This window comes from Dipodomys ordii, unplaced genomic scaffold (assembly GCF_000151885.1).
Source record: "Dipodomys ordii isolate 6190 unplaced genomic scaffold, Dord_2.0 Scaffold111, whole genome shotgun sequence".
NCBI classification, from domain to species: Eukaryota; Metazoa; Chordata; class Mammalia; order Rodentia; family Heteromyidae; genus Dipodomys; species Dipodomys ordii.
The window spans coordinates 6,160,994-6,184,837 of NW_012267327.1; the positions used below are offsets into that span (position 1 = coordinate 6,160,994).

At 34.0% G+C, this 23,844-nt stretch overlaps 1 protein-coding gene across 1 annotated transcript; it reads right to left on the reverse strand.

Annotated features, from left to right (window-relative positions):
* Positions 1-372: 372 nt before the first annotated feature.
* On the reverse strand, positions 373-23,838 carry Atg3 (autophagy related 3). Its single transcript, XM_013028564.1, has 12 exons — positions 23,664-23,838; positions 20,661-20,702; positions 19,320-19,369; positions 16,456-16,526; positions 15,122-15,229; positions 10,848-10,897; positions 6,387-6,468; positions 4,542-4,576; positions 4,154-4,309; positions 3,363-3,490; positions 1,420-1,488; positions 373-643 (listed from the first exon to the last, which is right to left on the reverse strand). The coding sequence occupies exons 1-12, from the start codon at positions 23,733-23,735 to the stop codon at positions 562-564; spliced, it is 945 nt and encodes a 314-aa protein (XP_012884018.1). The 5' UTR covers positions 23,736-23,838; the 3' UTR covers positions 373-561.
* Positions 23,839-23,844: the final 6 nt, after the last annotated feature.

Sequence of the window (23,844 nt, forward strand, 5' to 3'; positions counted from 1 at the left end):
GTCTTAAATCGTAAGTAAAATAATAACTTTGGTGGTATCAACTTAACAAATCAGAAAAGAAGTGATAGTACCTACAATATAGTACCTACAGTATTTCCTGACATATAGTAAGTAGCTCAAATATTACCAGAAGATAGGATTCTGGAAGAGTGTGAGAAAGGGAGAAGAGGAACAAAACTCAAACAAGAGGGATGAAGAAGCTAGTTTACAGTATTTTCTAGTACTAGTTCTGACACTGCTACATATTTAATAATCTCTCCATAAATATTAACACAAAATACACTGTCATGATTCTTAAAGATATATCTCCAATTAAGTAATTGTTAGGAAAATATTTTACTATAAATTTCTGATGAGAAGTAAGAAAAAGACTATGTCTTCACACTCGTTTTTATTATTAAACAAATAAGGCTGCTAGAACTTTTTATTTAATGCATAAACACATAAGTCCCTTTATTAGAGAAATTGTAGATATTGGTAAATATGGTCAATGGTCACATCTGTGGGTTAATTCTTTAAAAATCAGAACCAATAATCATGATAGACTCTATATTCTCTTCATTACATTGTAAAATGTCTTGTATAGTCATATTCTATTGTTGGAATGACAGCTTGTACAAATTTCAAAAAAATTAGAAGATACCTGAAAGTATTTAACTAAGGAAAACAAGATATGTAAAGAGCTTTTTGAATCCATACAATTATCCATATTAAAAATATATCAGAAAAGGCCTATGACAAAAAATTTCTATCTAACAAGCTCCTTATGCCTTAAAGACTGCTTGCCCACTTAATCCAAGATTTGAGCTTATACTTCTTAATGCAAACTTCAAATAGACACAATTACTTTGATATTATGAGAACAAAATTATCCCTATTTAAACAAATATAAAATTTACTCATTTACTTTGCCCCTTTATTGCACTTAAGTTTGTTATAACTTGTGTGAATTTAAAGTATGGCAGGATAAAAGTATGAAAACATTAGCACAAACAGGAAAAATAAAATGAAAACCCCTCATAATGGACTGCATCTAGGTTATATACGTACCTGCCATAGAATCTGTTACAGAGCATTTCCTGTACTTTGTTTTCATTAATCTATTTGTTCAAACAAAATTCTTTGCATCAGAGAGATCTCAGATTGACACAACCTAACATTACTTTTACCTGACAGGAAACCAGATTTTTGGTAAGAACTGGAAAATATATTTTTTAAAAAAGATACTCAATAGGTTACCTCTGTAACAAGGGTAATAGTTCTAATCAACTGAACATGGCTGGCCTTTCACCATATAACTTTACTAGGGTTTAAAAAAATTTCACTAGTACTGTGTCTTGAAAGTTATAATAAATTTTTAAAACAAACAATATTCACAGTAGCCATTTTTCTACCAATTATACACACACATAAGGATACATATGAACACCAAGTTCTCCCCCTCCTTCTGCAACAGTCTCAATGATTTTCTTCATCACTTCAGCATGCCTAAAAGCAAATGACATATGTTATTAGCCTAGCTCAATTAAATCAAAGTAGAAAAAGTACATTTTCATTTGTGAAGAAAGAGGACAGTGACCCAGGCTCTGAGTTCAAACCCCACTACCAGCACGCATGCACATGCACACACACATTTTATTTGGTCTTACTGGGTACTATAAACTTATCAGATTATGAAGTTTCTGTCCTATCCAAAGCACCAATAAGTCTCTCTCCTTTGCCACAGAGCATAACAGCCAAGTCATATAAACTAATCTGAGTCATATAAAGCTAAGAAAAACAGTAATATACAACATACAAAATAAAGTCTTTCATACATCCTTTGGTTTAAATAATGTCAGTTCAGTTTTATGAGCAATTCTTCATAATAGAGGTAATCACTCAGAAGACAACAGTACTGTATCGATTGGCACATGTATTAGCAGTCTGAGGAAGCAAATGGAAAGACTGAAAATATTCTCATTTTATAAGCCCTCAGCTTTTCTGCTACATTTATATCCCATTTCCTAATCATTTGTCAATAATGAATGACCATTTATCTCTTTTCTGAAGAAAATTTACACCTCAGAGACACACCTCTCTTCTACGAGCATTATCTTAAAATATTAAATCTTAACAGAAACCAACAGATTAATTCTCAAAAAAAGAAAACCTTGCAGGTAATTTAAAATTGAAACTAGGCCTCTTGTCCTTTTTCACAGGCTGAATTCTTATAATGACTGTGCAGAAACAGGAGACACAGTAACTGACCCACATATGCCTCAGCCTACACTCTTATGTCTGACCTGAAATGTGAAAGTGGAGACATGAGAAAAGCAGAAGGAAAAAACAAAACAAACAAAAAATCCTAACAACTCCTAATAAATTTCACAATTAGGAATATTAAAGTGCTTGAAAGAAACAAACTAGAAAAGTAGTCTTATGGAATAAAATTTACAAATAAAGAGTATGCAGAAAATGAGAAGATAATGCTAAACTTATTTGTTCATTTTTCAGTTTTCTCTGAGATAGGTCTCACTATATATTGCCCAGGCTATCTACAGCTTTGAGATCATCCTGCCTCACACTCTAGTGTTAGGATTACAGATGTATATGTATTACCATGCCTACAAAGTATTGTTTTTCTAAAAACAAAGAACAATATAAACCTAAAATAGTAGGGAGGAGGAACCTAAAAGTCTCATCTAATTTGTTCAAAGAAAATTAGCATTTTCTTAAAAATAGAAATTCAAATTGTTAGAAATAGCCAAACCAATGAAATTAGCATGTACCTTTTTTAAAAGAAAAATTCTGAACAAACCAAGCATACAGCTTCACTTTATTTGGTTGGCCCTGTGAGAATATATTAATACTAAGAAAATGCCAAATAATAAAACAGAACTGAATATGGTCACACAAAGCTGTAATCCCAACTAATGAGGATATAGAGGCAGAAGGACCTTGAATATAGGGCAAACCAGGCAAATTTAGCAAGACAGTAACTCCAGAACAAAATACAAACAAAAGAGGTGGGGTATAACTGAGTTTGTGCAGCACTTGCCTAACATGAGAAAGGCCTGGGTTCAATCCTTAGCAGAAACTGGAGGTTAACTTTATACCTCACAGTCACAAAAAAACTCTGTAACTAACCACAGAAAACAGAAATATTCTTAGTGCCTTAAATTACTCAGATTCTTTCTCTTCTATATTTAACTAAGCATAAGAACATTTCAAAAAAAGAAAACAGAGAACTTTATTTGCTTATAAAATAAATTTTCCCATTTGGGTACTATGTTTACAGATTCCTAAATAATAAACTCATGGAACATACACACACACATACATGATCACACTCTCTCCCTCTTCCCAATAGACATACAGACCTGCATGGGTGAACTGAACACATGGGAGGAGGTGGGAGATGAGGGTGATTTTCAATGGTCACTGTTTTCTTGACATGATCTTGACTGATGTCTTCATACATGTGATCAACTGTTAAAGGCTGCCGTTGCTAAAATACAAAAGTACTTTGAAATTATTTTTAAAAATTTTACCTTAAATTTCATTGTTTCTATTTATCCTCTTATCTCAGGTCACTTGCAATTTAGAATGTCAGAATTACCACATTATTTGAGGGGAAGGCTACAATTTATTTAGATCAAAGTATGGAGGTGCGGTGGAGGAAATAATGGCTCTGTACTGGGGGACATTAGCCACCTTCTAATCTAAAAAGATCCACAAAAAGAAAAGCTGGGGCTAAACATTTAAAACCGTAAGAATTCATCTATTTTCTGGTTTCTCATTTACAGTTATATACTGTAATTAAACAAATTAAGATTATTGCAATTATCCTCTAATTTAAGTATATTAAAAAATTCTTAAGGAAAAATATGTGATATAGCCAACAAACATAGTCCCAAACCCTATCTAATACTACCTATAGAATTCAATTTCCCTCATCTTTTGAACATGATGGAAAGAGATCATTCATGTTTCTCAGGATTGTCCCATGGAATAACTCATAATTTATTCAAAATAAGTTAAAATTTAATCATAAACTAAGACAAATTACTTCTAATATCTGAAAGATCATATATACTATAGACCTATCAAAGAAATAAAATGAAACAATTTAAAAGGCTTACATAGAAAGATATTTTTATTTATTTATTACCTCATCATAGCCAAACAACCATAATCGTGGAGTCTGGTAATATTTATCGTAAGTGATGTATAAATCGTAAGTTCTCGTTTGCAAGATTGCATCTTCACCTCCAGCATCAGCTTTAACTTTACAGGCTTCTACTATTTTTCTTGTATCTAGGGTAGCCTGGCACATAATAATGGAGAAAGATGACTAGCCATTAAAAAAACATGAATGCAAAATTACAGAAACCCTTTTTCCCACTTTATGTTGTATTTTATTAAAAATGAACTTTAAATTCAATGCTTAAATTTTAGTTGTTATAACCAAATAAAAATTACTTTGAAAGATGAATGTTATTTAAAGAATGCTAATCCCCATGTTCACTCATTCACATTAAACCTCCAAATTTACAAACCTCATCTGTTTCCAGCAGTCCTCTTTCTTCATATTCTGTTATAAAGGAATAAAGATCAATCAAACTCAAGGAAGCTCCTTAAACAAATGCTATATTACTCCAGTGTATTATCCAAACATGGGGGGAGTTGGGGTTGTGTGTGTGTGTGTGTGTGTGTGCTGGCCCTGAGCTTGAACTCAGGGGCTTGAACACTGTACCTTAGTGCTTGACTAGTATACAAGTGAGCCACAGCTCTACTTCTGGCTTTTGGTGGTTAACTGGAGATAAGAATCTCACAATCTTTCAGGCCTAGGCTGGACTCAAACTGCAATGCTCAGATCTCAAGTTTCCTGAGTAGCAGGGATTACAGATTATGAGTTACCAGCATCTGGCTTGCTTTAGTTCTAAATGAAAACACTGAACAAGTATTAGTGAGTTAATTCCACACTTCCAAAGCAGATTCTTGAATAATACTGTGGCACAGACTCCTAGTGACTGGGCAGCATAAGTTTTCAAGGCTATTTATTATAAGCAATGGCTTATTAATTTTAAGAGGATACATTTCAAGACCCTCAGTGGATACCTGAAACCACAAATAATATAGTATCCTATAATGTTTTTTCCAGATTAACTGAACAGCTAATACCTATGTGGACTTATCTTTTGTATCCTGACATGTATCAGAAAAGTCAGCATCAACTTTCTTCTTCATAATTTCATGAACAAAAGATCTACTCACTGTAGATTAGAAACCTCAATATAAGATTTTCCTTATCAAGAGCTTTCACCTTTACACTCTATAGGTTTTCTTTGACATATTCAAATTACCAGAATCACTACTTTTGTGTTTGGGGGCCATTAACAGTAAAATAAGGGCTAGCTTAAATTAAGCACTAATACCAACCAGTCATGTAACTGAGACAGCTACTAAGGGACTATCAGGCAGGTAGCATTTATCGCATCAGTATACTATACAAAGGAATATTTCACAATATGGATGGAACAGCATGAGGAATGAGATGAGGATGCTAACAAGCATGAAATTTTATCACGCTACTCATGATGCCATGTAATTTAAAACATAATTATCATATTTCTGAAATTTTCCAGGCTATATTTTCAGTCTATACTTGACCATAAGCAACTGAAACCATAGAAAGTGGAAATGCAGATAAGAGGGAGCCTTACATAAAAGGTAGTTTAATCACTTAAGTTTATCAGCAACTTCCATTTGACAGCAGCCAATGGTAAATGCCCCATTTTCATTTTTGTATACATCATTCTAATAGACCTTTAGTAGGCATGATTTACTCCTGTACCCTTGGAGGATTTTCTTTCCTTTGCTTTTAAGGTATTATATCCTAGCTTTCCTCCTACCTCACTGGCTACTTCCTCATTATCTCCTATGCTGGTTCCTCTTCATTGCCAAGAAAGAAAAGAAAAAACAAAAAGTAGGGGGGGGGGAGGAGAAGAGAAAAAGAATAAGAAGGGAAGGGAAAGGGAGGGGGAAAAAGAGTAAAGGAGGAAGATAGATGAAGGAAAGAGGAATGAAAAGGGAGAAATCTTAAGATATAGCAACATTTAACAGTTGGGCAGAAAAATAAAAACAGCTAAAGACTTCAAAGACGTAGTCCTGGTGATTTTGTCCCAGTAGAAACAATGCTGACAAGATTATGTTCTAAATAAAATAAAACAGTCAAAATTAGAGATCAAAATTAATTTTGCCCAGATGAAATTTAAACAAAATATCCTGTAGGCTGCTAAATGTTAAAAATTTAAGTCTCATTGTAACTGAATCCTATTCCATATGATTACCAATTATAACAGAATCAATATTCTCATGGGATTAAAGCAAGTCTAGAATACCTTCCATGTCTGCAGCTTCACCTTCATCTTCCTCTTCTTCCTCTTCACATAGTGCTGAGCAGTCTTGGAGTTTTATACTGTCCTTTGAAATTAATTATATTTAAAGCCATCTAAGTATGTTCAATTTACTTTCAGTTGAAACACTAAACATGCATGTGATAGCACAACACTAACAATAGTGAAAGTAAGAGTGATAAGAAATTCTTATCTCAAGAAATTCCAATTCCAGTGATGACAAATCTATAAATCAATATTAAAAGTATCATTTTGAGCGCGGTGACTAAAACACCACCAAAGGCATTATGGAAACATAAATCATCTAACCTAACCATTTAAAAATTGTTATCAATTGAACTCCAAACAATATAGTAGTTTTATTTTTTATTTATTTATTTTACCAGTCCTGGGGCTTGAACTCAGGGCCTGGATACTGTCCCTGAGCTGCTTCTGCTCAAAGCTAGCACTCTACCCTGTGAGCCACAGCACCATTTCTGGCTTTTTCTGTTTATGTGGTACTGAGGAATCAAACCCAGGGCTTTGTGGATGCTAGGCAAGTACTCTACTACTAAGCCACATTCCCAGCCCAATATAGTAGTTTTAAGTACTCAATGTATTAGTTAGAAAATCAGTTCAAAGTTACGATAGCTTATAATTATAATCTAAAAATTATATTTATAAATCATAATATATTTAGTAGAAAATATAAATCTAACAGTATTGCATTCTAATATGTTAACAATTTCTTTTTCAGAAGTTATCAAACTTTATATTCTAAAACATTAGATTTCTTAACAGTGTTAAGTCTACTATGAAAAAAATCACTAGCCAACCATAACAGGCATAATTTACCCAAAACTAGTATTTTGAAAACCTAAAATTGATTAATAATCTGAACATTTAGTTTCCTATTTTGTTAAAGATGGTTTATTTTCCACTAAAAACAAAAAAATCTATCTTTATACTCAAAATGTAACCCCCACACACAAAAAATTGGCTGATCATTCAATAAGTACAAATCTGACAAAGTTGTCATTCACGAGAATAGTAATGCCAGTAACATTCATATAATATAGCAAAATAGGGAAGATTTCAACAAGCAAGATTACTATTTAGATCCAGATAGCAAGTATTCTATAGACTAAATAAAAATAATATAATTTAATCTGGTATTAAGTAACATGAAAAATATTTTCTAGCTAGGATGCTATGAAAATTACCATTATTTTAAAATGCTTTGAAGAACCACCACCAACTGATTAAAAGTTATATAATCCACACTACTAAGCCATTTGTTGTTCTAAATTGGAATAATACACAGTAGCAGGAGTAAATGGTCTTCTTAAGCAGGAAAATCATTTGCATTATTTCTCCTTATTCAAACATTCCAAAAGTAGACATTTAAAAAAAATGTTTCCATAAGACTAAAGGCTCCACTAGAGGACTCTTACATCTGATAAACTTTCCTGTGCTAAGATAAAAATCAGTCATCTTTCTATATACAATCAACAAACTAAGAGAAAATAACTTCATTGATAATACCATCAAAAAGTAAATAAAACACCAAAAAAACCAAGGAAGTAAAAGATAATTCTAACCAAAGAAGTAAAAGATTTTTACAATGAAAACATAAAATTTGGAAGAAAAAATTAAGATATAAAGCTGAAAGACTCCTATATTCCAGTTCAGTACTGTATTATAGCTCAATAGAAAATTGTGGAAAATGCTATATTACTTTTTAATACCTATACTTAATACCTATACTTTCAATACAATCCTCATCAAAATTTAATGATATTCCTCATAGAAATAGAAAAAAAATTCATATGAAAGCAGGAGATTCCAGTCAAAACAATTCTGAGCAAAAAGAGTAGTGTTGGAAATATGAGACTACCTGACTTCAAATTCTACTAAAGACAGAAAAGACACAGATAAAGACACAAAGACCAATGAAACAGAGGTTCAAGAAATAAGCCCATGATGTTCAACAAAGGTGCCATAAACATACACTGGAGAGGATACTAACAAATGGTACTGAGAAAATTGAATAACTAGGTGTAGAAGACTGAAATTAGACACCTGTCTCTCACCTTAAAGAAAAATCAATTCAAAGTAGATGAAAGATCTTAATATAAGTCCTGAGACTGAAACCAGTAGGGAAAAATGCTTCAAGATATAAACAGAGGCAGACAATAACTTTCTGAATTGGGACTCCAGTTGCTCAGGAAAAAGGGTAAGAATTAATACAATTGCATCATTTTGCATAGGAAATAAACAATACCCCAGTATGAAGAATGAATTTGCCAGATATTCATTCTACAAGAGATTTTTTATCTAGAATATGTAAGGACTCAAAAAAACACCAAAAAAATCATTAAAAAGGTGAATGAACTGAACAGATAAATAAATACATTTTAAAATGTTGCACATCCTTAGCAACAAGGAAAATGCATTTAGTTCTCACTGAATGGACAAGTGAAGTTATTTTCACACAGCCAGAATGGCACTCATATAGCTATCATCAAAATAATAAATGATGTTAACAATTCAGTGGGGAAGGAAGAAAGAAATCTGCATGGGGGGAGGGGCTCCTCAAAAATAAATAAATAAAACAAGTGCCACAGGATTTATTCTGCTTATAAACCCAAAACAAAGTCAACATATGAGAGAGATCTATATATATTCACATTAGACAATTTATGAACTCAAAATAACTTGACTATAAGTTGCCATCAGCAGATGAAAAAAATATGGCATTTATACATAATAGAGTATTATTCAGCCAAAAGAAGAATAAAATTATGTTATTTTAAGGGAAATGAATAGAACTGATATCATAAAATGAAACAGGATTATAAAAGCAAAGGTCTTTCAAATGTGGAATCAAGACCTCAAAATAAAGAAAAAGCATCAATGTAAAAGGGAGATTATTTGTTGGAGAGAGACCAGAAGAAAGGGGAGGACAAGAGAGAGAGCACGATTAAGTATAACCTAAATATGAAATGTCATAGGGAAACCCATTAATTTGTAAAATAAAAGGGAGAGAATAAATTCACATGCCAATAAATTTTAATCCCAAATGAAAATTTGAAAAAAAAATACTCATTTTGCTTTCTTATACTTTCTCTAAGCTCCAATTACAAACAAGATTAAAAGAAACAAAAACACAAAAATAATTCCCTAGGGCTAGGTGGCTCAGTGGTAGAGCGCTTGCCTTGCATGCATGAGGCCCTGGGTTCGATTCCTCAGCACCACATAGGCAGAAAAAAAAAAGCTGGAAGTGGCGCTGTGACTCAAGTGGTAGAATGCTAGCCTTGAGCCAAAGAGCTGAGGGACAGCGCCCAGGCCCAGAGTTCAGGCCCCACGATCGGACCCCAAAGAAAAGAAATAATTCCCTAAATTAGTAAGCTATGGTGGGGAATGTTTCCTATGGACAACAGGGCCAAAATATTCTGTTCAAACACTCTATTTTCTAAAAGAACTATTTAAAAAAAGAAAGAAAGAAAGGAGACAGAGACAGAGAGAGACAGAGAAAGAAAGAAAGAAAGAAAGAAAGAAAGAAAGAAAGAAAGAAAGAAAGAAAGAAAGAAAGAAAGAAAGAAAGAAAGGAAGGAAGGAAGGAAGAAAGAGAGAGAGAAGCAAGCAAGCATTAAGGTGAGCAAAAGTACTTTTTAATATTTTTCATATCATTTCTAAAAACTATATAAAAAATATGAAGGTAAGTGCAATTGTCCTGAGAAAAGGAAAGCAAATTTAATATATACAACTAGAATTGAATGAAAATTTTAAGGCAGAAAAATTCCACTGAATTATATCTTACTCTTCCCCCAACATCTTAATTTAACTTTTGGCTATTCAAAGTATCATGATTTTGGATAATGTACACAGTTAAACTTTTGAAAACAAAAGCAAACACCCTATCACCAAATTAAAAAAAATGAAGTGTTAAAATTGCTTGCAATATTTATTTACAAAATTTAAGTAGATTTAGTATTAGTATCTGCTATTCAGCAAAGTAGATAATCTTCCCAAATACTCCACATGTACAATCATCTTCTATTAAAAGTACTTAAATTAGTAGTTTATATCAGATATGTTTCTCCTTATCTTTCCTAATATTGCATAGTACATTTGTGATATAAGCACTCTAAACCAAGCCCCCAGCCCTAAAATGATCTTCTCAAGGAGACTACAAAATTACCAATAAGGAAAGCATTAGAAAGCCGTAGTGTTTCAGTGTGTAGTCCTAGAAAAATGAAAGGAGATAAAAGTAGTTGGAGTTGCTCACAAGTATGTACTCACTGTCTTACTCATGTAACTGTAATTCCTCTGTATAGCATCTTTACAATAAAATAAAAAAGTATGATAATCACACTAAGCAACATTTGGATAGGAGAGATATAGGTGATCTTAGACAAAAAACTAGACCACTAACTTTAGAAATAATACCTAGTTAAACAGTACCTTGCTTTCCAGTGTAATCTCCTTAACTGCTTCAGTTATTCCTGAAATACCTGTTTAAAATTCAGAAGAAAACAGTAACCAAAATTAAGGTGTAAACATTCCATCTACTGTAATAAGAGCAATAAGAACTTTAAATTCTCAACTTCTCTGAAGTGAAAAAGCAAATATTAACCATCTTTACAAATTCTAATAGCAACTAATAATTCTAATACTACCTCAAGCTACAAACAATATATCACAATTATTTTCATTTTACTAATAAAAATGTTTCACAATGAATTATATCTTCCTCAATCATTCCTCATTTACTATCTCTCATTTTCATTGTTTGAATTCTCTAACATCATCTCCTAAGAAAGTGAAAAGGTTAAAAGACTACAAGACTCATATTTAAAATTTAATTAAATGTATCAAGATTTTCTCCCCTTTAGGTCTTGGTTATGTTAATGGGCTGCTTGCTTCAAAAGTCAAGGATATTCAAAAGCAGTAGTAACTGTATTACACTTTACTGTTTCCATACCCTATTTAAATCTTACCAATAATCCATTATATATGGGAACTCAAGAAACTAATCCCTCCCAAAACTAACTAACTAATCATTAAATGGACAACGGAGCTAAAGAGAGACTTCTTAGAAGAAGAGATAAAAATGACAAAGAAACACATGAGGAAATGTGTTCATCATCCTGGCTATAAAGAAAATGCAAATAAAAACAACTCTGAGATACCACCTTACCCCAGTCAGTATGGTCTATATCTTAAAATCAAACAACAAATGCTGGGAGAGATGCAGCTGTACTGCTGGTTGGAATGTACACTAATACACCCACTCTGAAAAGCAATCTGGAGGTTCCTCAGAAAACTAAACAGACTTTCCATATGACCCAGCTATACCACTCCTAGGCATCTACCCTGAGCAACAGGAACCAGGATACAAGGACACATGCACCTCCATGTTCATTGCTGCACTGTTCACAATAACCAAGATATGGAAACAACCCAGATGCCCCTCTACAGATAAAGGGATCCATAAATTGTAGTACCTATATACAATGGAATATTTCATAGCCATTAGAAAGAATAATGGCATTTACTGGGAAATGGATGGAACTAAAGCAAATCATGTTAAACAAAATAAGCCCAGATCAGAGAGACAAACAGCATAGTCTCCCTGATATGTGGATGATAAATTCAAAACACGAGATATAACAAAGTAAACAGGACTCAAGAAACAAAAGACTTCTTCTTAATTTGTCATATTGTTTTAGATGACTCTCTATATGTCCCACATAGGGCATAGACATGTGCACATCTGAGGAAAGCTAGGAGGGCACAGAATCAGAAGGAAACGGGTGAAAAAATACAGCAGAGGGGGCCATCAGCTGCACTGGACATTGATGAAAGCGAACTAAACAACTCCAAGACAGCTACAGGAGGGAAGAAATGGGAGAGAAAAAGAGAACAACTTACACTAAGCAAAAGGAAAGAATTTGGAACAAATAGATGTAGTGTTGTATAGCTGTATTGCCAAAGTCTGTAGAGTTCACAAGCTTTATAGACCATAATAATGACAATTTGCTTTGTGAAGGTTAAAATGTTTGTGACCTTAGCTAAGTATCACTATCCCACAATATTGTGAAATTTATGTAATTACTTAATCTCAATAAAGAAATTTTTAAAAACCATTTAAAAAAATCTCATCAACACTGTAGTGTAAAGTAAGCATAACAGTTTCTCTCCATGGAGAGAAGTGACATAAATCAGTTAGTCTTATATACAGTTCTGATATTGGAATTAAAATCTATGAGCTGATTTTTAGTTCAGTTACTCTGCACCGTACCTCACTGATCAAATTCCTCAGAAACTATTGTCTGTCAAGTACTACCTATTTTTATAATTACATCTATTTGAATCTTATTCTGAACATCACTAGATGGCTACATACTCCTAAAGTCTCGGTGTTGTCATTTAGACAATTTAACAAGAATAGGACATTCAAAGAAAATAGTACCTAAAAATCACTACAGAAAAAGAGAAAAATCTAAATATATAATATTCTCCATTTCTCATATGCATTACAAGCATATTTTGATAGTCTTCTTAAATTCTGATATTGTTCAACATATACTAATACTAATGCTAATAGCTTACTTTTACAAATGGAAGATGTCACAATCCACAGGTGTAGTATTGAAGCTTTTACTTCAGACTAGCTTTATTAAAAGTACTAAGTAATGACCAGGATTTGCAACAGTTAACTCCCAATGTTAGCAAATCAAACTGATATTACAAAATGATTCATTGAATCTTGTACATAAAACAAAAACTTCCTCATTTTTCAAAAGGCAATACAGCAATAAATTATTAAATCTGACTCTTTAAGAAAAGTAGGACACAGCTGGCAAAACAAAGCTCAAATGATTCTAATGAGGGTAACACAAACAAAGGTTGTTAAGGAAGGTTGGCTAAAACTTATTGTTTACATGTAAAGATTAAGTCAGTACTGAGTAAAGCAGACAATCCTGGAAAACATCATTGAATCTCATTCAGTCAATTGGAAATCTTAAAAGAAAAAGCCTTTAAGGATATACCGGGCAAAATTAATACTGGCCAAACTACATAACTGCATGTGCTAATTCTTTCAAATTTACCTATCTATATTTATAGTTACATCTATTTGAATCTTATTCTGTTTCTTTAGGAGATTGTGACTTATACAGGGCATGAACACACACACACAGGGCATGAACACAAACACACACACACACACACAGGGCATGAACACGAACACACATACACACACACAGGGCATGAACACGAACACACACACACACACACACACACACACACGAAAAAAAAAAAGAAGATTTGAAGCAAGGGGAACTGACCTAAGTCAGTTGGAAGCACTGATTAAGCACTCTCATAAACATTAGTTAGACTTTACTACCTACATTAAATGAATGAAGTATTAGTACCATTTATTTTTCGTGAAAATGATGTTACCTGTCCTCTATAACTAGGGCAAACTTTTCTGTAGGTGTCCAAGTCTCTAGAAACTCTTTGATAAATAGCCCTGGAATAGTTCCTGGAAATCTGGGGTAGTGATCATTATACCAAATACAAACAGACAATAGAGTAACTTGACAAAAAGAGGTGCTATCTCCAACTGTCAACAGGCAATTTATTATGTGCTGCCTACTTCTTCCAACCATGGAAAATCTAGACAGGTAGTGAAAGATCTTTGCAAAGAAAAAAAGAATAGGGAGGGGGGAAAGATTGTTGAAATTATTTCCCAAGTTCTTACATCATTCAATTTTTATAAGGCAAAAAGCTTAAGTAGAGAATGCCTAAGGAGGTACATTCTAACTCTCAAGAATAGTAATTTTGCCCTTCATGGAAGATTTGGCAATGTCTAAATGCAATTTTAGCTGTCATAACTAGGGTATGCTACTGGCATCTATAGGAAAGATCCAAATGTCCACTGAGCCAACAGTGTCACAGTTGAGAAATAATACTATAAGTACTACTGAGAGAATACATACTAGTTCTAAAACCCAGAGGGAAAAACCTTGGTTTTAGAACATGGATTTATACTTTAAACATAGCTACCTTAAAATTAAGTAATAAATGGTAATTAGCTATGGAAGTAACACAATATCACATTTGTGTATTTGCATAGTACGAAGTAGCAAGACAGTTTTATGACTTAGAATAGTAAGGCATATTCAGGATTTCAAATAATGGATTTACATTTTATAGACATACATTTATAAAATCCTTTAATTTGACCTATTTAGCAAATTTTATCTAACAACTTCTGAGGATTCTACAATGAAATTCACCTTCACAAACCTTACAATATGTAAAATTTATTTTAGTAGTGATTCAAAGTTATTTAAAAACTTCTACATGCCAATTCTTTGGGGGAAATAAGTATATTGATATAGCACAGTATATTGATATAGAGGAGCTTATAAACCTAGCACTGGCATGACATCTAAAAGATTCTAAAGCAAAGTGTATATATATCTATATACTCAATATTTTTGACTGGCTTTATTTTCCCTCTACTTAGAATAATGAAAAAAAACATGAATATTTTTATGGTTCAACAGAAGCAGCAGGTACTACAGAAATCTAGTATACTATAAGGACTTTTCTGTTTTCTCTTTTTTCAGTTTGTTGTTCTACTACTGTAGGTTAGTCTGCTGGAACAGAAGTATACTTATGTATCTTCTTTGCTTACCAAGACTATTCATTCTACACTCTCTTACCTGTGTTGTGATATGTATCTACCCATCCTCCATCACCATCATCTTCTTCAATAATAGCTTCCAACTCATCTGAATACTCCATCTGTTTGCACCGTTTGTAGCATGGTACTATAAAAATAGTAAATACAGTTACTAATATACAATCTGACAACCACAAATTCATTAGCAAAAAGGTTTATTCCAAAAATCATATTTTGACTGCCACAGTATGATGTGAATTTATTTCACTTCTATTCAAAGTGATTAAGAGCTACATTCAGCTCACAGACATAATTATTTGACTATATTCATCTTTCCCTAAATTGCTTTGTTAGAAGATAAATAGATAATCTGTGTTCCTTTATCGTAGTGGACCATGAAGAACAGCAGGCTAAAGACAGATGACACTGCTCAATTTCAGGCTAATGAATATCTTTTATTAATAGCTGTACTCTCAGAACATCAAAGTGCCACCTGTCATACCCACTGGTGATAGAGGTGACCTCAGGATTACAAAGCTAAAATCATTTTCAGTGCAAACTTCATAATTCATATTTAAGTTGTAGTGATTCATTAAGAGTTTAAAATTCTTGTGAACTGCTAAATTCTAATTTCTTATGCAACACTGGTACAAATTTTCCGTAAGGCCAATGTATAACCAGTGACTATTATTAGTCCAGAGGTTTAAAAACGGAACAATTACAACACAAAAACATAACAGAGGTCAACAAGTTGCTATTAATCTCTTGATAAAAAAACAAGGAAAATTAATCCTAATACTTAGTATAGGAAAGAAAAAAACTTGTTTTCATATGTTCCCTTTTGTACATGGGGAAAATTAGAACAAAATTCATGTTTTAAGCCGTGATATTTAATGACAATCAAACCTAGTAAGATGGCTTTTAAAATTAACTTTATAAATAAGACGTAATTTGTTTCCAAACATGCTTCCTGCCTAAGGCAACCTTTTAGTGGAACATAGATAACAATATCTTTAAATTTGAACTTAGATGTCAAATGTAGAATTGACATTTTATATGAAAAATTTCTATATAAAAAAAGAATTTAAACCAAATAGCTAAAAAGACTCTGAAATCAACTTAAAAATAACTCAGGAGAATTCTCACTTCTTTTAGGGTCCTCTTCCTCCATACCTTAACAAATAGACCTTTTTCTTTTATTGCAAAATAACTAAAAGAAACATTCTAGGAATAGAAAACCCAAATCTAAATTTAAATTCCAAATTAAAATAAAATTTAAGGACAGCTTTAGCACAAATTAGGATTAGTAACTATAAGTAAATGTTTTTGTTGGTGTTTCCAATATAATTGCAAGGTCTACAAATATATTCTTACCATTTTTTGTTACCAAAAATTGCTTGCCTGTTGGTAGGTATGCTTTGACTTTCATTTCTTCCCCAGTGGCCCTTTAGAAACAGTGAAAAGCATGAAAATACAAAATATACTTTAAAATACCATCAACTGATTAATGTCAGAGTAAGGAAAAGCCGAACATAATATAAGTAAAATACACTAAGAGATGCCGACATAGCTAAAAAAAAAACACACAGATTAAATATCAGACAAAAATGGTAAAATAAAAAATAGTAGTAGACCAAAACTAGTAACAAATATATTTGCCTTTAAACAAAACAAAATTTTATCTTCCTTAATGAGTTGTATTCTACCCCTGAAGTACCATTCAAAAGCACACACTCAAAAACAGCTTCAGAAAATTACATAACAGAGTAGGTGGTTGATAAGATTCTTTTTCTATCATTGTATTAAAATTGGACCTAGAAGACAAAAGATCCTTTGAATCACAGATGCTAATACTGAAAATTGCAACACTTAAAAACAAAGATGTTTTGTAGGCTGCATAGTAAGTACAGGACAGAACTCTAAGACGCTTTCTGGCCAATTCTGGTAACTGTCACATTAATGTTCCTAACATAAAGGTAAGTAAACTAAGGTTTAAAAGTTGTTTAGTCACATAATCAGAACGAAGAAGCAAAATTCAAGTCAAGGGACACCAGAGCACTAGTTGGGTCTGAACCAGCTTAAACATTTCTCCTAGTTACTCTATGAAGATTTGTTCGAAGATATTTCTGTGATCTGTCTACTAGACTTGTTCAGAACTGAGGTATCATGTGGTGTTTTTCAGAAGCCTAAGAGCATATGATTGAGTTCTGCTGCTTTTGTAAGCTTCAATTTTAAAGATTAAACTACAAAATTGAGCACAGATAAAGCTAGGGTATGCTGATCTCTGCTGTCTTTATTTGCCCATCTCTCCAGATTTCAAGTGGCAGTTTGCTCTAAAACTCAATTTTCTGATGGATCCAGAAAGAACTATTAATTTTACAACTTAAAGTGTACCTTTCAATTACAATTGAAAAAAAGTATTAAGAAGAAAGGATATAACAAGTTGAAGTAGTTCATGCAAACAGGTGATTAATTCCAAATGATTCTCACCTAAATAAAATTATTCTGCAAATATTGGGACCACTTTCTTAGGGAGTTTTTCCCATTAGTACTTAAAAACAATGAAACTGCAATTGTTTTAAAGTATTCCGTCATTATTGAGAATTTGTTAGACTATATTACATGGTCATATTTTCTTGTTTTGAAGGATATGAAACTCCACAAAATTGGTGCTTCTGTTCTTGTCAGAAATGTTAAAACAAAGGATCAAATTTACTAAACTTCTGATCATTATTTTTTAAAGAATCCCAAGATCAGAACTAGAAGCTATTAAAGAAAACCTAGAAAAAGAATAGCTTTATCTCAAATGTGTTAATCTCTTGTGCTAACAAAGCAAAATAAACTAGATCCAACACCCACTTTTTCTTCTATTACTTTAAGTACCACAAGGATGTTGTTTAATAAACTTGCCATTCTGGTTTTCAGGCACTCATCTATTTGCAAAGTGAAAAAATTATGAAATCATACCTTTCATTAGTTTCCCAACTGTCATTTAAGATTCCTTACCATTAAGAAATGGCAAATAGACACATGAGGAAATGCTCAACATCCTGGCCATAAAGGCAACACAAATCAAAACAACTTTGAGATTCCATTTCATCCTAGTTAGATTGTCCAACATGAACAATTCAAACAATAAATGCTGGCAGGTATGTGGGGAAAGAGGAAGCCTAGTGCCTACTGTAAAACTAGTATAACCACTCTGGACAGCAATCTGGAGTGTTTCTCAAAAAACTAAACATAAATCTTCCCAAGTCCACACCACTGTTGGGCATCTATCCAGAACATCACAAGCCAGGATACCATACATACACTTGCATCCATGTTCACTGCTGTACTATTCACAATAGCCACGTTATGGGAACAACCCATGCCCTACAATAAGTGAGTGGATCAAAAACATGTAGTATTTAAACACAATGGAATTTTACACAACCATTAGAAATGTCATTTGCAGGGAACTAGATGGACCTAGAACAAATGATATTAAGTGAGATGAGCCAAGCTCAGAGACAAAGGTGCATATTTTCTCTTATATGCAGAAGCTAGATCTAAAATATAACTGGACATGATAATTTATACAAGATGCTAGGCATTCACACAGTCAGACTAAAGAAGTATATCCTTAGGGTAGGAACGCAAAGGCCTAATTCAGCTGAACATTTAAGATACTATTTATTGACAGACACAGGTGGCTCACACCTGTAATCCTAGCTACTCAGGAGGCTGACATCTGAGGATCACAGTTCAAAGCCAGCCCAGGCAGGAAAAGCCATGAGACTCTGATCCAATAAACAGAAGTGGCGCTGTGGCTCAAATAGTAGAGCACTTGCCTTGAGCTGAAGAGTTGAGGGACAGCACCCAGGCCCACCCATTGTTCAAGCACCACAATTCGAGTTAAAAAAAAAAAAAAAAAACCTATTACTGAAATGAACTTCAAGAAATAAAAACACAGCAGATTTCACTGTTGCTGTTGGTGGTAATGTTCATTTTTGCTTTTGGTATTTATGTCATTTTAGGAGGGCCAAAGGGGGCATAGTGAGGGAGGAACAAATGCAATCATGGTATTCAGTATACATTATGTGGAAGAACTTTGCAACTTATAGACAGGAATGGGAGGGGAAAATTAGGGGAAGCAAAGGGAGAAATATACTCATTACATGACTTATGAAATGGTAACCCTCTGTACAACACCTTAATAATAACAATTAAATTATATTAAAAAAAAGATTATTTACCATTGCCATGTTGGACAGTGGTGAACCAAGTGATCTCCAGCTGCCACAAACTATTCAGCATATACAAGGAACATAAAAAAGAGAAAAATTGAGTATTACTGAAACATAGGGTGGCAAAACATCAAACTTATCACCCTAGGTAATCTTGAGAGCTATTTATCAATTAAAATGCAAATAGCACCAAACTGAGGCTGAAGATTTATTTCTATTATTATTAAACTCTATGTTCCTCATATCCACAAAAATTCAAATTAATTTTGGAAAAAAATATTGCATGGTTTATCACTTGTTATCATTGAAATAAATGATACCCAAAACATAAAATTACCACGAAATTACTAAATTTAAGGTACCAAAATGTACTTTACTATTAAATATAAAAATTTAAACCTCAATGAAAATCTCTGAAAATATTAAGTACATCTCAATGACAGAGACTCCGTATGTTTTCTTCTTCCTTTTTCTTTGTATTTTATAACGTTATTAAATCCAGAGTTTTGGACATGTTAGCCAAGCCTTCAACAACTGACTTATTAACCCAGCACTTTCATTTTTCTTTGAAACATAACAATTTTTAAAGGCTTTATCATATTCTTAAAAGAATCATTAACAAGAAAAACAAATTTAGTGCCAAACAATGGGAAGAGCAAAACGAAATCCATGCTGAATATTAAGAAAACAATTTTAATATACAAGTATGGACCAAAGTTTCCAAATAGATGGCATAAAAATTCTACATTTGATATAGTCAGAGCCAAGAGAATAAACACTAGCAAGTTCACTGCACAGCTGATAGAACACAAACATGAAAAAAGGTAAGTGCCTGGGGGAATCTTTTCCATTCCCTCTCTTCATTTCTTTTTTTTTGGTCCGGTGTGGGGCCTGAACTCTGGGCCTGGGCGCTGTCCCTCAGCTCTTCAGCTCAAGGCTAGCGCTCTACCACTTGAGCCACAGCGCCACTTCCGGCTTTTTTCTTTTTGCTTATGTGGTGCTGGGGAATCGAACCCAGGGCCTCAGGCATGCAAGGCAAGCACTCTACCACTGAGCCACCTTCCCAGGCCCCCCCCCTCTTCATTTCTAAACAAAGAGGAACTGAAGAAAAACATGAGAAGTGGTAGCAAATTTGAGAAGGAAGTTACATCTTCTCTTCTATGGGAAGTATAAATTTGTGTAAGCCACTAATATAGTCACCCAAATCTGCTTTTATTCAAGTCAGAAAGTTCAACATATCTTCTTACAAAGCAACCCAGTTTCTTACAAAGTAAGAATATAATATAATATAAAAAAACTTAAGTTTAATATTAAAAAACCTAAGACTTCAGAATATCTTCCAATACTTACCTCTTCTGGGGTGATTACACCTGTTTCCTTAAATTTTGATTCCTAAAGAAAGCAAAAAGAGTAGCTGCATTATATCATCTCTCACTTTCAATTAAAGAAAAAGTTGTAGAAACAACTACTTACCTGGAATCCTTTAGGTAATGGCAAGTATATATCTAGATATTATTATACCTTCATATTTAACCTGTATATATATCAGCAGTACTTGACTACAAAGATATGCAATACTGATTACAATATGTGACTAATACAATAAGATATAGCTGTTAAGAAAGAAGTTAAAAATATTAAGACTTACCGTGATTGTGTAATAAATCTTTATGTAAAAATATGTTAAAGGTGTTTAATTTACCTAGTCTTATTTAAACTTCATAATATTAGAAATCACTTAACATTTCTCCTTATTCTCGAAGACAATATTATCTCCTCTAATCAAGAATGCTATTAAATAATTTTTCTAAACTTCGTTATAGGGAAGTTTGTGGTAGCCTATAAAAAATGAAAAACTCATTACTGAACATTATTCATTGTTTTACTACTATGTGCCAAGCATTACTTAGATAGGCCTTAAGAGACCTAAGGCTACAACAGGTAGAGCATTTCCCATCTAAGTAAAGAATAAATGCAAAATCCTAGCAGCAAAGCTCATAAAGAGGTCAGGTTTGGCTTGAGCAGGTATGTAATCCAGGGACAAAACAGTAAAAGAGGTTATTACTTCTGATAAATCCTCTAAGTAAAAAACACAGTTTAACTTTTGCTTGCTAAAGTCATCATTTCTTCCCTCCTTTGCTTTCCCTAGTCTAGCAGGATACTACAAGGATTCTGTGTGTTAAGCAACAGTATATCACAGGTATAACAAAGAGAAAGAAAGATCATTAATTCTACTTTCCTTTACACTAAAAAGTATACACCACGCATACTAACATGCTAACATTTCCCTCACAGTTTGGTGAAAAACTAATCCCTTTTAACAATTCTACATCATAAATCTAACAATTGTCCTATAAAATACCACTTTATATTTAATTTGGGAAGTCTTTTACTCTGAAACTAAAAACTTGTAACAATTTTTTATTATTGATGTTATATTCCTAGGTAGATGTTATATTTCTAGGTAGATACAATACTTTAAAAGAGTAACATAACATTCAAAAGAAGCTCAGGGTTCAAATATCAAAATTACTTTCAAATTTTAAATAGCTTGCCAAATAATCTTTCACAGTAAACAAATATAAACAAAGCAAGACAAAATTCTCATTTAGAGGGTGAGTTTCATAAAGACACATTATATGAATATATATACAAACGAAATCCTCCTTGTACAACTAATTCATACTAATAAAAATGTGAAGAGGGGCTGGGAAGGAGACTCAGTGGTAGAGCGCTTGCCTTGCATGCTCGAGGCCCTGGGTTCGATTCCTCAGCACCACATAAGCAAAAAGAAAAAAGCCGGAAGTGGCACTGTGGCTCAAGTGGCAGAGCACTAGCCTTGAGCTGAAGAGCTGAGGGACAGCGCCCAGGCCCAGAGTTCAGGCCCCACGACCGGACCCCCCCCCAAAAAAAATAATAATGTGAAGAAAGCCAGCACCAGTGGCTCATGCCTGTAATCCTAGCTATTCAGGAGGCAAGATCTGATGAGGTTCAAAGCCAGCCCCAGCAGGAAAGTCCGAGAGTCTTTTTTTTTTTTTTTGCTTATGTGGTGCTGAGGAATCGAACCCAGGGTCTCTGGCATGCAAGGCAAGCGCTCTACTACTGAGCCACCTTCCCAGCCCCAAGTCCGAGAGTCTTAACTCCAATTAACCACCAGAAAACCAGAAGTGGTGCTGTGGCTCAAGTAGTAGAGCACTAGTCTTTAGCTGAGGAGTTTAGAGAAAGCACCCAGGCCCAGAGTTCAAGCCCCACGATGAACAAAAAAAAGTGAAGAAGAAAAAAGGCTCCCATTTATAAGTTCTTATTTCTTAGTTGGCACAATAAAGTAACATTTCAAAAGAGATTGGAAATAAGTATGAAAGACCTAATATACCCCTTTATCAAAGAAAGGGGACAAAGTAAAATTGTCCACTTTCTCTCCTACCTTATCAGAGTATTTCTTTCCACTCTAAGATTAGAAAAATTCTAGTCAAACACTTAAAAGAACCAAACAAAACAAAAGCAAAAGTAAGCAAAGAGTTTGCCATTCATTCGTTATTATTGCTTGCTTTTCTGAAAACAAAATGAAGTTCCAAGAACAACAATAAAACCCTAGGTGTTCTAAAAAGAAAACTTGAATGCTGTTCTAGACATTTTTGAAATAAAAACCAATTGCACTCACTACTCTGCCAGCTAATACACCAGCTTTTACTTTAAAAATGCTGTACTGTGTTCTTTATCTATTTGTACATACGCATGTATGTATGTATAGATGTATGCATTTGAAATGATAGATTGAGGAAGCCAAAAGCTGTTCCTTACCCGTTCAGTGCATTAAGAGCCAGTTAGAACTCTATTTTTTTAAAAGCTTGGAAAAGGGAAGATTTCGATCTTTATCTTAGTTCAATGTTAAAATTCACTTCTTTCCTATCCGTCACCAACCTAGTTCATACTTTTGACTTTCTGCGAAACTTGGAAGTGTGACCTTCTGTCACTTAGCTACCAAACACTGATTTCACACACACACATACACAAAAGCCTTATTTTCAAAGTTTAAAAGCCTTCTGACATTAGAATTTAAATCTTTGCTAATCATCTTTCAACCCGACGTACCCAGATCAGACTTGCAGAGGACAGACGGGAGGGGACCCGAGCACGCCCAGAGCTTCCCTTCGAAGTTTAAAAGCCCAACAAGACGGCAGGCACGAGGCTGGGTCGGGTCCCACCCTCACACCTACCCCCGTCGGGAACAGGTGGGAGGGGGGTGCACTTTACCCGACGTCCCACCCGGGGCCCTGTGCCGTCGGGCGCCCGTCCCTGCGCGGGGCGTCCGGGGCCTGGCAGCCGGACCCCGTCGAGCCCGGCCCGGCTTACCTTGAGCACCGGGGTCAGGTACTCAGCCACTTCCAGAGCCTTTCCCTTCACCGTGTTAATCACATTCTGCATCCTGGGGCCGGAGCGGCGGCCGGCCCCGCGGCGGGGCAGGAAGGGCGCCCAGGGACCGGGGCCAGCGAGTCCAAAAAATGTCCCCGCCGACGCCGACGCGCAGCGGCCC